Source organism: Leptinotarsa decemlineata, unplaced genomic scaffold, assembly GCF_025532065.1.
Source record: "Leptinotarsa decemlineata unplaced genomic scaffold, Ldec_3_MD MMD2_tig00000010_RagTag_RagTag, whole genome shotgun sequence".
Lineage (NCBI taxonomy): Eukaryota > Metazoa > Arthropoda > Insecta > Coleoptera > Chrysomelidae > Leptinotarsa > Leptinotarsa decemlineata.
Window position 1 is genome coordinate 2,411,380 of NW_027412538.1, and position 14,922 is coordinate 2,426,301.

A 14,922-nucleotide genomic window follows, 5' to 3' on the forward strand; every position below is an offset into this window, starting at 1 on the left:
AATGAGTATGAAGATTAATTTTGTTTTGGATGGTAAAATGTTTCCTCAATATTTTGATAAAGGACCCCGCACATTTTTTATGAGAAATGGCTTGCCTTGAATTTTGCCGAAATTTTGATATGTTGTAGTTCTTGATGTGCTGATTGAAAGTGTTTACAGCCAAAGCTCAGAATTATACAGTTTTCGAGATGTGAACCTTCGAATATAAATTTTTTCCATTTTTTGTAGTTTTTGCTCATCAATCGAGAGCTCTCACTTATGGTTGAGATAGAATTTGGATGTTCAGCAACCAGAATTAGTTTTACGAATGATCTTCTTCAGTTATAATAGATGCCGCCATCGATAATTTTTCATACACTGCTTCACACTATCTCGATAATCAGAGAATGTGGTGCTGTGACATTTTCCTCAGATAGGCTTAAAATGGATGATAGCATCTCACATCATCTGTATCTTTCATACCTGAGAAACCTCTCCAGATAGAATGAAGGGGTTCAGGTATTGGAAGCGAACTATTTTACGCCGTAATATGTTTCACCTAAAAATGGGGTGTTCCATCGCGAGTAGGGGACAGTGTATATCACTTTGGCCCACCTCATTCAGGTGGTAGGTGCATTTTGAGCATTCCCATCAGTCCTGCGAATTTCATCGTTCCACCTCGAATATTACGGAAGATGCGGGGGTGTTTCCATAAGAAGTGAGACAAATTCGGATTTTTCAGGACTGAAATTTCTTCAGGAAAAAAAGTGTATTCGTAGTAAGTTGGTAGTCCTTATCACGAATCTGAAGGAATTTTGAGCCTATTTTGCCCCCTAATATGTTTTACCATAAAAAAGGGGTGTTCCATCGCGAGTGGCGGAGAGTGTATAACACTTTGGCCAACCTCATTCAGGTGGTAGGTGCATTTTGAGCATTCCCATCAGTCCTGAGAGTTGTATCGTTCTAGCTCGAATATTACGGAAGATACGGGGGTGAGAAGTGAGACACACTGTATATATATATATATATATATATATATATATATATATATATATATATATATATATATATATATATATATATATATATATATATATATATATATATATATAATCTAGAAAGGTTAATGCAGTCAAGTTGCTGGAAAATAATTCCATGAAAATCAAAAAATGAATGAATAAGTACTCTTTGATCATTCCCATATTGATTTCAATTTAAGAGCCACCGGTAGACAATTGTTTCAGCCTATTGGGCATCGTCAGTACTGGGCAGGCGGTCCTCGATTGAAGACAAAATGAGAAAAACCAATGAAGTACTTACGCAGCTATTTTTATCAAGTACTTTCTTGATTTATCTCATTTTGTCTTCAATCGAGGACCGCCTGCCCGGTACTGACGATGCCCAATAGGCTGAAACAGCTGTCTATCGGTGGCTCTCAGTAAGAGATTTGAGCCGGCTCAAATCTCCTACTGCTCTCAAATTGAAATCAATATGGGAATGATCAAAGAGTACTTATCTATTCATTATATATATATTTATATATGATTATTTGTATTGTGAATTTCTATATTTTAGTTTAATTGACTTTTTCCATGCTGTAGAGTCTCTGGAAATAAAGTGATTTGATTTTATTTGATCTCTGTATGTTTGTTGCTCTGTACGTTTGTAGTTACTAATCTCAATAACTCGTCCGATTTGGCTCTGGTTTTCACTAATCTAACGTGGTTGATTCTATTCAAGATTGATCAATTCTAATATAAAAAAGTCAAAAAAAAATATTTTCTGGAAAAAATTCCAACCGTTGAGTTGATTTGACTAAAATTTTGGTTAATTTTACTATTCATTTCTAAATCTCTTATAAATTCAAGATAGGCAAATACCTAAATTTCGAAATCCAAGAATATTCGGGATCGATTCGACGAAACAACAGTGCGATAGGATGTTTTTATTCAATCACTAGGCATTCCTCTGCAACAGGGCGCATCAACATAGGTACTTGAATGAAAATGGCAATAACGGAACGGTGTTACAAATATTTTGAACTTAAATTCCAATTTTGAACTCATTCCAACACCCCACCAGGGCAAAAATAATTTGAACACTGAAAAACATAATTGAACCTAGAAACTTAATAAACTTAGAATGCTCAGTACTACACAAAATCTTAGTAAAAACACCAGATATTCTGATTCAACAACGTTATCAGTGTTTCATTAAATGCTTTCTATCTTCAAAATTGAATGAAACAAAATGTGTGAAATATCATTAAAATTTTTCATTCGTTTGAAAGACCTATTGATGCCATCATGTGTGGAAAATAACAACATTCAAATGTCCGCCACGGCTTCTCTGGGTGAAGCGCATCCGAAACGTCCAATTTTCCATGATTATGACGCATAAATCAGGCTGAATTTGACTGATGGCATGGATTATGTTGGGTTTGAGGACCGCTGTGGTTTGTGGCTTATTCGCATGCAACTTAGACTCAAGAAAAACCCACAAGAAAAAGTCCAACATGGTCTAATCGCACGATCTCGGTGACCAGTTCATATCACCACGTGATATATACTCCTGCAAAATATCCAATGTGGCACGCGCTGTATACCACGTAGCGCCGTCCTAATCAAACCTCATGTCGTTAGTGTTCAAATCATTCAATTCAGGCTGAAAGCAATTGGTAATTGTCAACCTATAGTACTCGCCGATGACAATGATGACCTGGCTGACGTCGTTCTCAAAGAAATATGGACCGATGACGACGCCAGCCAAAAATCCACTTCAAACAGTGACTTTTTCAAAATGCATTGGACGCTCTTGGATCTCATGTAGATTGGTATCGTTCCATATTCGACAATTTTCTTTGTTCACGTACCAATTCATCCAGAAATGGGCCTCATCGCAGAAGATGATTTTTCGATAAAAATTATGGTCAGTTACCAACTGCTCCAGAGCATATTCAGCGAATACACGTCGTTGTCCATGGTCATTTACCTTCAGTTACTGTGTCAGTTGGATTTTGTACGGATGCAGGCCCATGTCACGACGTAATACTTGCCAAGTTGTGGTCTGCGAAAGGCCGAGTTATTGAGAGCGACGCAAAATCGAATGCCTCAGATACTCCTGCACACTCTCACAGACAGCGGCAAGGTTTTCGGCAGATCTTGCGTTTCGTCGACGTAAGGGTGTTGGTGGATCGTTCAGTGAACCAGTGGACTCAAATTTATCCACCACATTGCGAATACTCCTCTCGGTAGGACGATTATGACGACCATGAAATGAGCGAAGCGCGTTACGTTGTTCTCTGATAAAACAATTTTATTATTTGCACTTGGTGATTTGGCAGAACAGACTGAATGAATAACAACTAATTTGACAGACGTAGCTTCAACAAGATGACGGTTCGGAAGTCCCTATTGGAAGACCCTATATATGTTTGTGGAATACTGGATTCGTTTCAAGCTTTCGTCTCCAAATTATCATTAGAAAAAGTAACTGAATCCAATTCATTTCCTATTACCTCAGAAATAAAATTTTTCAGGGAAATTACCTCTTTCGACCTATCAGTTAGTGTTATTTACTCCGCATCTATGCTTGACAAAGCAACGGTTTTTTGTATTAATCTCTCATGAAAAATAGTTCGTCCAGAATGTATTGAAGAAGAACTTTCAACTATACTATGAAACTACTAACTGGATCTAGTTTTAGAATCAACGACAGTTGATAATACTTTGAGATCACTATACTTATTGGAAGAAAGTGATTTTTGTGGATTAAATCAGAGTATTCATGGAAAATTTTGAGGATTTTCACCTTCTACATTATCAAAAATATTGTGAATGTATGTACAGACTTTAACAGGATAATTCCTATGACAATAACTTTTTATGACTAACGAGGAAGCAGCTGATTTCAGATTATTTTGTTTTTGTTCAGATTAATTGGTTTTTGAAATGAAATTTTGAGACAGATTTCTAAGAAGTACAGATCGATTACATGCTTGAACTCGTGTTATAAGTTATTTAACTGTGGAAAATGAAATTACACTTCAAAAATCCATTTAAAAAATGTACTACTGAAGTTAACGAGTCAAGACATCACAACGAAAATAATTTAAACTTATAAATGCGAAAGTCACTTACTTAACACCCATTCATCTCTGTTTCTCCGTACTGGTGAGACCTATAGGTAGCTGAAATTTGGCATGTAGGTGCTTCTTAGGTCTTAGAGGGGCACTAAGGAATGATTTCCTAATATTCCAAATGGGGCACCCCCCGTGGAGGAGAAGGAGAGCGTTCACATATGCAAATTACCTTTTCATCACTTTGTCTCCGTACCGCTATATTTTCGGAGGCTGAAATTTTGTACGTAGGTTCGTTTTATATTATAGATGTGCGATTGGAAAAGATTTTCAAATATTGCAATCGAGGCGCCAGAACTACAGTTTTGATTTCGTGATACAGTAATTGTTTTGGATTCATTCTACGTCGGGTGTTCCATTTCTACCTTTCGTTACCGTTCAAAGTTATGAGAGCCTTATAGAAAATCAAATCAAATGTGAATTTTCAACGCTTCAGTAACTATGATTTTTTGTTATGTTTCAGTTGTGAACATTGTCCGTTTTGTGCTTCTATTATACGAGTGGAGTCCAGGTTTATTTCCGAATCAACTGAACATAAAATCTTTAACCAAGCGACGTGAAGCTGCAAAGAAATTGAGAAGAAAATATTTCAAATCTGGTAGTTTCGTCGAGGCTACCGATGATGAACTATCGCAAGTATGTCAATATTTATTCGATTCATACAAATAACATTCATTTGAATTTGTAACATATTGTCCTCGGATTCTCCTGAACACTCTCACAGACAGAGGGGACAATTTCATTATTTGCACTTGTTGTTGAATGTGATATCCGTCCATGGTGATTCGGCGAAACAGACTGAAAAAATGACAACTAATTTGACAGATGTAACTTAAACAAGATGACCGTTATCAATTGTCAATTCGGTATTCCCTGTTGGAAGACCCTATAAACATTCTTTTAAACAACTAGAACCAAACACAAATATCAGTATCACATACAAATAGAAAATGATAAAATAGACTGTTATTCATCATGCGAGGTGATCAAGGAAGTCTTTGAAATTTTCTAATTTGTGTACGGTACGAGTGTATTAAAATCTCAACTGAATCAGTAAGAGTGTTTGAATTTGATATTCATCATCTGAAAGTGATACCGGATAGAGAATTTGAAAACTACAATACATATTCACACAAAGTACTTCACTTCTTGATTTTCGAGTTTTTAAATAGCAGTTATGAAATTATATATTAATTTATTTCAGATTCTATCAGATTTACTGTATACAAGACCCATTATCAACAGTGCCAGTTTCATATCTAAATATAGTCCTGTTTACTTCTATGTATTCGCCTATAGAACAAACTATACGAAGCAGTACTTGAGAGACGGAGGAATCCCTGTCGACATATCCTTGAATGGTATGTATGTGATGACATTATGAAAACGGTTTTTCTTGTCAATGGTTTTTATACTCTGAAATACTTTTCTTCATACTTGAAATACTCTTCCTTATTGATGACATTTACTTTCCCTGTCATTTCATTTTCCCAAATTTCCACGATCTTTATCTGATCCAGATAAACCTTCATATTCACATACAAGATTTCCTGGATAATTAGGAGCAAACAGAAACTCGTCATCATACAACGCAACTCGATTTGTCGGCATGAAGAAGTTTATTGTCATTCACAAACTCTGTGCGTAGAGGGTTTTCATTTTTCATCTACGCCTTGGGATTCCATTCGATCATAAGTTGTCATTTTCTCCACAGATACTTCAAAAGTACTTGGATTCCTTTAAAAAATTACCGTTATCTCAACAGCAACAATACATTTAGAAATAGGGGACCCTAATAAACAAACAATAATGACACTCAAGTAGAACAAAAACGAATATTAGGATATGAAGAAATATAAAAATACTTGAAAACCTAGCCTAATCAAAATCAATTATGTCATATCTACTACTACTACTCCTCCATATATAATATACTGAATGTAGAGATACAAGTAAAACAAACAATGACACATCAACATAATGGACAAGGTTTTATTATTATAGGGATGGATATAATAGGATGATATATATTCCAATTTTTTTCTTGAATGATGACAATGAACATCTTGATCTTGACCGGGTGAAAGGATATTTAATATATTATGTCTCATATCATGGTCACTATGTGTCTCAATTTTTATCGTATCGCAGAGATTTGTAACGTTATTCATAACTAAATGGCTGATATCAGAAAGATCCCGTTTCCGAAATAATTTTCTTCAGTTATCATTATCACAAATATTTTTCGAAAAGGTTGGGTCGATGGTGCCAAAGCCCACAAATTTTCAAAGTGATCAGAATAAAGTCTGCGGAGTTCGAAGGAAAAATCTTGATGTTTTATTCATTATCCACTTTCTTTCCGGAGGATAATCGTCTCAACGAAAGCTCAAAACTACATGATGAAAAATGTCTTACTTTGGTAAAAAAATCTGTTTTTCCATTAACCGAGCTGTCGCCCCCTACGAACGACTACTCTCAAAAGTCGAAACTTGTGCGTGCTAAGGACAAACGAGGTCTTAACTTTTTACGTGTGATTCTTAACACGGGTTGGACTATAAGAAGTTAAAATCGATCGTCCGGCCTTGCAGTTCGAACTACCGATTAACACAGTAGTGAATTGAGTAAGTGAAGCAAATCACCCACGTCAAGCCACCAGGTTACCGTCCTAGGCTATGCCTGGGGTGGAAATTCAATAGTTCCAATAAAATCAGCCCTCCTCAGTTTCCACAACGGACTGAATATCCGACATAATCTTGAGGTAACACTGGGGTTCCATAAATACCATAGGAGCGGTAATAAAGCACTCTTAGGGGCGCATCATTCATATATCGATGGATGAAACTATATATGCCGCGCACCTAGGCAAACCCCGCACCTAGTATCAGAAACCTCTGTACGCATCACATGACCATGATAATCTGATATGTTCGAATCACTACATGTGTAGACGATGATGAACCCCTCAGTTCTTGACCTAACCTGAGGAATGCAAAAGTGAAAGTTCTCTGATGAGCTGGTCTTCAATATTGAAGAATACCTCTTGCATCGTCCTAATTATTCTTGTATACCTACAGGAATGAAGTGATCTCGTCAATTTGGTGGATAAAATCTGGAACTTCTGGTTTGGAAAGAATTCACTCATTGAACACACAGCTATGTTTATGTTTTTATATTCATCCAGGTAGAGCCTTTACTGCATTCGAACCTACGTTCAGCTAGTGACCTCTTTGATCTCATTTGCTTTCTCTCATTTTTAAATACTCGATTGGGGAATATTCGTGTGTATGAGATGCTCGTAAACAACTTATGATACGAAATTAGACATCATATCGGCCTCTAATTCTTAGGAAACGACAAATCTTCGTTTTTATGACTGAGAAATATCCGACCATTAGGAAAACTATCCAGAATCTGCTGCTTCCCATCTAATCTGTAGGTGAACACTCAGGTCAGATAGTGAAAGCTTCGAACTAGGCTAGGGATTGAGTGCCTCATAATTGTCCTTCCAGGAGGGTTCTCCTACGTCAGCCGGTGGCGACATAGTCAACTTATATTTTATTGAATGCATTTTTCCTTGTCATGGAATTGAACTATCAAAACATTCATTTCTATTCAAACTATTTAATTTAGTTATACGGATCATAATTCTGAATATATTGCGATGAAATAATAAAAAAAATATGAGTTTCATTAAAAAAAAATATTTTTGACCAATTTTTGAATACCAATGATCAAAACTTTTTATGGACACCCTGTGTGAAAATTTGACAAATTTGGACTACTAGTCATCCAGTGTAAACCATTTCCTAGAAGTCCCCTAAAAAATCAGAAGAAATATATTATTCAAATGAAAAATGACAGGCAAATGCAATTTTTTCTTATTAAATGTCAAATATTTTAGAAACTATACAACGAAAGTGTGTAAAGAAATGTAGAATGTTTCAATTTTGTTCGCATGGGGTATAATCGTAAGTGTTCGAACCATGAAACTGTTCAAGATCAAAATTTACACTTTTTGCAATACCTACTTATCGACGCTTTCTCCGGAGAGTTACCCTATATTTCTAGTGATACTCACAAAATACTCCTTTGTAATATATTGCATCACTTATAAATACTTAATTTGCAGGAGTGGGACACATTGAGGATTTATCCTTCATTTTCAAATACGAAAATCAGGTATTGCCTCCAGAGGGTATTGAAATGTCTAAAAGAATTGGGAGATTATGGTCCAACTTCGCAAGATATGGGTAAATTATCTCAAAATAATAATATTTACTCTAATTTCAGAATGAATCATTGTTATAATAGGAAAACATGAATACTGTTGACACTTCATAACACCATGTGACCATTCACCTCTAATTTCAATTTGTCTTACCACTGTCATCGGTACTATTTCATGACAGTCACTACATAATCTAGGATGATATGTCACCGTTATAGAAATGTTAGATAATGAATAGTTTCCAATATTCATGTGCTGTCTTTTATCAAAAAATATTAATCAGCAGAGAAAATGACGCATTTCTTCTCAACAGTACATGAACATCTCTTTCATAGCAATCGATTTGTAGAAAACGTGCCAACTCCGCCACTTTCACTAATTATTTTCTAACTACTTCCCTGGTTACAACAAATAATATTTACATACTTTGAAAATCAAGATGCATAGAATATTCCTGGTATGATCACTTGGACACCTTTTCTACTCTTGAGATCGAATAAACTGAGTAAAACTCACAATGGCGCAGCTTCACAATGTCAAGTTGTCACTTTATTTTTCAATATTTGGAAATGATTTGATATTAAGTAAAAGGTTGTTTTACATCATGGTCCATAAATTAACGATCTGAACAAAATATCCCCGATATATTTCTATTCTTGCACCTTCTATTATTAGCATGCATAGAAAGTTGGGTTAATACTCCAGGACTTCTATGCATCTTTTTCAAGATCTAGCATGTTTTAAAACTCTAAATACGTTATAATTAGGTATTGAGTGGTGAAGTAAGTAGTTGAATGATTGTAAAAAGTTAAAGAAATATATTTTTAACTTGATCGTAGAGAAAGAATATTGTTCTACTTGTGCAGATAACCTATAACACATTCGTGTAGAATAGGTTTTTTCCGCAATTCAATTTTATGATTTCTCAACTGTTTTTCTGTTTACTTATTCTTTAAATGCTTCAAAATACAGGGAGTTTGGTAGCTGGGTGCAAACCTTTAAGTGGGGGATACACTAGCCCATGTAGAACATATTCATACAAACATTTTTATTTTCTAGCGCGTTTTTGATTTTTAAGGGAACTTTTACGATTTTTAGTACAAAAACCCAAAATTGGTCAATTAAATGCTAATAACTTCGAATCTTAACAGAAATGTCCGGTTTTTTTAATTTATTTTAGTAGTCTTATGTGTCCCCAATCGTACTAAAGTAGTTTGAAGCACCATTGTGTCCAAAAAAATTAGTTAAGCATTTAAACTTTATAAAAAAAGGAATATAATAAAAAATCTGCTTAGTTATTGCTCTTTCGTTTGAGATATCATCATAAGCTAAGTCTTAAACTTTTTTAATTAGGGTACCTGAACCAGTTAAAGGTCGTAAATATGTATATTTGAAAATTAAAAAAAAAAAGTTATTTAAATGAAATTCAGCTCAAAAACCTTTAAACGAAAATCCTAAAGCAATATGCGATATTATTTTTAGACTTACATGGAATAATAACAAACTTAGCACAACTTGAAAGAAGAGAAACAAAAATGCAATAAAATTAGTTAATTTAGGTAATTAAACACGTGTTGAACATGGGTAATAAAATAATGATAATAAAAATCATTTATTTACCTGTTTTTTCCAATTTGGATTGCTGTCCTTATCAGCCCATTCATGAAGGTTGTGGAAATTAGTAATTTTTTCCCTGGAGAACTTCGATTCGTCAGTCCAAAGGATGGACTTTAAGAACCACGCGTCGTCAATATCTGCGTTTAGCGAAAAACGGCAGAACCGTATCCGTCTCGCCGGATCCGTTTCCTCCAAGCCGTATCACGGCACACCCGTGCCGTGAAACGGATATTTCTTTTCGTTGTGCATCGTACTCCACACTTTCCATATCGAAAGGTTTAAATCTCTCGCTACAACTCTGATGTTGGTGGTAGGATCCGCTTCGATGGCTGCGAGAATTTGCTCCTCAACATTGACATTATGTCTTCCTGGATTTACTGCAGGTTCAGCATGATGAATACCAGATTCAGACAGCCTACGATATGTGTTGGAAAACACACAGACGTTAGGCACCCTGCAATAAAATAACTCATTTTTAACGTCTTTTGAAGGTGAAAATGGCAAAATTTAACTACCGCTAGAATTAGAAATTAATTTACCTGTGGTTCGGGTAACCTTCTTGGTACGAACGTCGTGCCAGAGATGCGTTACCATCAGCTCTGCCATATATAAAAATGATATCGGCTTGTTAATGACTCGTAAACGCAGCCATGGCAGCACACACAACAAAAAGTTCGATAGTCCAAAATAAACAACACCTGCAGGAGCGAAAGGCTACAACTGAACACGGTGAATTACAAAAATGGGGAACACAAAACCAACGTCTACTCGCAACTCGAAAGGGCAAATCAGTGACTAGAGAACTTGTTTGGCCAACCAAACCGACCCGGCGAGGGGTCCAAGATGATTACTCAACTCAGGTATCTAAAAATTGATAAACTCAAAAGCAAGTTTATGGCCCTAGCATAAGGTCTAAATCATAACAACAGAATGCATTTCAATTAATGATTAGCTTCAGGTCAAATTCTTTGTTGTAAAATGCCACCGGCACCGGCCGGTGGCATTTTACAACAAAGTTGGGCTAAGTTTCTTATTATTCCATGTAAGTCTAAAAATAATATCGCATATTGCTTTAGGATTTTCGTTTAAAGGTTTTTGAGCTGAATTTCATTTAAATTACTTTTTTTTAAATTTTTCAAATATCCATATTAACGACCTTTAACTGGTTCAGGTACCCTAATTAAAAAAGTTTAAGACTTAGCTAGGTAAATGATACCTCAAACAAAAGAGCAATAACTAAGCATGTTTTTAAAGGTGTCTGAACACCTGCATGTATTTCATTTATTTTTATTTTTGGCATCAAAGGTCAGATTTTTTATTTTCTTTATTTTTTTGTAAAGTTTAAATGCTCTGTACATAACTTTTTTGGACACAATGGTGCTTCAAACTACTTTAGTACGATTGGGAACACATAAGACTACTAAAATAAATTAAAAAAACGGACATTTCTGTTAAGATTCGAAGTTATTAGCATTTAATTTACCAATTTTGGGTTTTTGTACTAAAAATCGTAAAAGTTCCCTTCAAAATCAAAAACGCGCTAGAAAATAAAAATGTTTGTATGAATATGTTCTACATGGGCTAGTGTATCACCCCCTCAAAGGTTTGCACCAAGCTACCAAACACCCGTATATTCGAATATTTTCAAATTTTGAAATATGATCATTTCGTTTGTGTTTGTTGTATAGGTATCATATGATTTTGTGTGAATTGGGTAAAAAAATGTTGGGAAATATTGGAAAATTGCACTATTCAACACTTATATTAACATTGTTGAACTTTCGTTTCCTATATTTTTTTTGCTGAATATCAACCTCGAATGACAAAATATACAAATGATTCATTGAATTGGCCACCTTCAAAAAGGTCCTGGCATGAAATTTCAAAAAATTGTTGTGAATTGTTATATCCCACATAGCAATGGATATTCCAGGTATATTTCATGAATATACATTTAAGGATATTGTATTATGCTATGAATATGCCATGGATATATATATCTTCTGAAGAATATTCCCTGGAAGTGCTCCTGGCGAACCTTTGATATATTTTAAGAATATTCCTTGGGAATATTCTTGGCATATCTTATAATATTCTTAGAATATGTAAGGTATATTCTATTAAGAATATTCTAGGAATAGAACCCGAGGAATATTCATAAAATATTCAGGATATTCTTAGTTTATTGTAGGAATATACAATAGGGAAACACAATAGAATATTCTTTAAATACATTTTATGAATATTCTAGGAATATTTGGAATATTCCAAGAATGTGACGAGTAAACGCTATTAGGCATGTATATATTGCATTTTGATGCAAGATTCACACAAGTAATAAAACACATAATATTAATAAACAAATATATTCAGTGTATACTGAAATATTTGACGTTTCAACCAATATTAAAAATAAAAAATCTAATTCAAAATATTTATTCACTGAATAAAATATTCCTGAATACTGTCATATTACAAATATTAGAAATGTATTCAAATTAGGATGTTCCTACTCTTAAACAAATGTATACTAAAAAATATACTAAAATAACTGTGCATTCATCAGCACTAATTAAAAAATTATAAATATATCATTTCATTGAAAAAGAAAAAATGAATTACATCAAGAAATAGGTTAGGTTAGGTTTCTCACTTAAAAAAATAAACCCACAAATGAAGTATTTAAAATGAGTGGTATGATGGGTTCTTCAATGAATTTCACTTACTTAAAGTTATCCAAACTTTGCTCACCAGAATAGTTTTCCTTATATTTGTCCAACAATGCATTAGCCAGTGTTTCAATAGTAATACCTGGAACAAAATGTACATTAACGTTCATTAACTATTTGAAAGTGGCACAATAAAACTGGAATAAAAACCAAATAGATATTTTTCGCGTAGGTTACTCATAAACATTTACAACATTTTATGACTTGGAGAGCAACTTGCATTGTCTTGAGAAAAAGTACTCATTACGTTTTCAGTTCCTTGGCGCACCTGCCTGTAACAGGTACCACTCTGTTTCCTTTTGGGCAAATTGATACTATCTTGAAAACGAGTGATAAAAATTATGAGAACAAATGATACAAAAGAATGTGTCATTCACTTACTTTTCTCTATTGAAGATACACAACTGAAATCACTCTAGTTCAAACATGTACTTAATCAAACCAACAAATCCCACACACCAACTCTCCTCGAACCTAAAATGAAGTATAGTAGGTTAATCACCATGACTTTACTATCGATACTATTGCATTTTACTTACTTTTCTTGAAGACTGAATATATGCAACTCTCCTGTTTGAAGATCCAAAATCAAACTATTCGCTGTACTGCAAATTGGACAACCCCAAATTATAAATGGTACACTGAACGTGACAGAATTATACTTTGATAATAACACCAACACACCATGCATTACACACGCGAACCTGCCACGTCAACCGCCATGTTGAATCAAATGTCGAATTTAACGCTTATTCGACTGTCGCGCGCTACACTTCAATTGACCTATGAGAAACGTTTACTCCAATTCTTCACTCCCCCATTTCTCTGTTTCTAGGATTTTTCGCTTTGTAATTAAATAATTTCAAATACAAAAAGACAAATAGGATGGGAATTAACCAATTTATTGATGCAATTGGTTCATTTATTGGCCCATTCAAATTTTTTTGTCGTTTCCAACAGTTGCTGTTGGAGCAATTCATCCAGAATCTTCGCGTTGAGTTCAAAAACTGGTTAACAGTATCAGGGTTATATACATTAGGTTATGCATTCGATTAAGATCTTCAAATATTTTTGTTTTTAATAATATTGAATTATTTGAATACGTTATTATAAGATAATTCAAAATTCCATTGTATGGAATATTCCAAAATATACCGTGGGGATATATTCTAAGAATATACCATGTGGTATATTCGATCGACAATATTCTTAGAATATTCAAGGGAGAATAATCCATTTATAGACATTCTATGCACATTCTTTCGGGAATAATCCTGCCATATTCATTCAAGCATATTCTATGAATATTCTAAAGACATGTATATATTCCAAGAATATTCTATGAATATTTGGAATATATACGTTCGTTTTATGATATACAGGGAATATTCCATGAATATCTGGTGCTGTGTGGGATGGGAGCCTGTCCTGACTGACTAGGTTTTGTAAAAATGTACATTATTCTGACATTCTGATGAAATTGATTGAAAACAATATAATTGTTTCTTCAACAAAATAAGTTTCTTGAATCACTTGTAATTCAATTTGAAAACAAGTTTTTAATTCAGGGTTGTTCTGGTGACAGTTCACACACTTTATTAAAAGACATGTCAAGGTGAAAGTGATTACAGTCCATGTTATGAGAACTTGTTAACAATTGTTTGAAATCTGAAGGTTTTTTTATACATACCCAATATTGACGTAGTGATGTTATGGTTTTCAAGAAAATGATATAATCATTTAACCTCATAATGATACATACAAACAAATTTCAATTCGATATGATGAGTTGTAGTAGTAGTTTGATACACCTTTTTCTAGGCCGAATCTTAGATGGACAAGTGATACCCACCAACAAAATGCTGGATTTTTCTATAGATTTTCGGATGATGAGAGAAAGCAGGAAAAGACATATATTAAATTTTGGATTTTAATATATTAGATATATAGATATTGAAATACAAATTAGCCTTTCTCGTTACCACTTTTTAAACTGTGCAAGGTGTTTCTAGTCCGACGTTTCGTCTCCAAGAAACGATCACCAATTTCAATTTCAACCGGCATGAGTTAGCGTTTCTATTGACAACTCCACTGATGTATTTCCATAATTATTGTTCTGCTATGACAATAATTGTGGTAATATACAGGGATTGTTGTTAGATACCAGCAAATATGTATAGCAAAGTTGAATTAGGGTATTGAATCGATAATATTATCAAATGAAAATACCT

General features: G+C 34.1%; 1 protein-coding gene and 1 long non-coding RNA gene across 3 annotated transcripts in view; one reads left to right on the forward strand and one right to left on the reverse strand.

Moving 5' to 3' along the window:
• LOC111511678 (carboxylic ester hydrolase-like) overlaps window positions 1–14,922 on the forward strand; it is a 41,780-nt gene that overhangs the window by 20,591 nt on the left and 6,267 nt on the right. Inside the window, exons 8-10 of one of the 2 annotated variants that reach the window (XM_074171249.1) lie at window positions 4,581–4,753; window positions 5,322–5,478; window positions 8,247–8,367. In XM_074171249.1, coding sequence (XP_074027350.1) covers window positions 4,581–4,753; window positions 5,322–5,478; window positions 8,247–8,367 — 451 coding nt within the window. The remainder of the gene's footprint in view (window positions 1–4,580; window positions 4,754–5,321; window positions 5,479–8,246; window positions 8,368–14,922) is intronic. The other variant, XM_074171250.1, reaches the window with a different exon arrangement.
• On the reverse strand, window positions 12,553–13,809 carry LOC141480791 (uncharacterized). Its single transcript, XR_012464563.1, has 3 exons — window positions 13,231–13,809; window positions 13,073–13,165; window positions 12,553–12,773 (listed from the first exon to the last, which is right to left on the reverse strand). It is a non-coding gene; the product is annotated as an uncharacterized lncRNA (long non-coding RNA).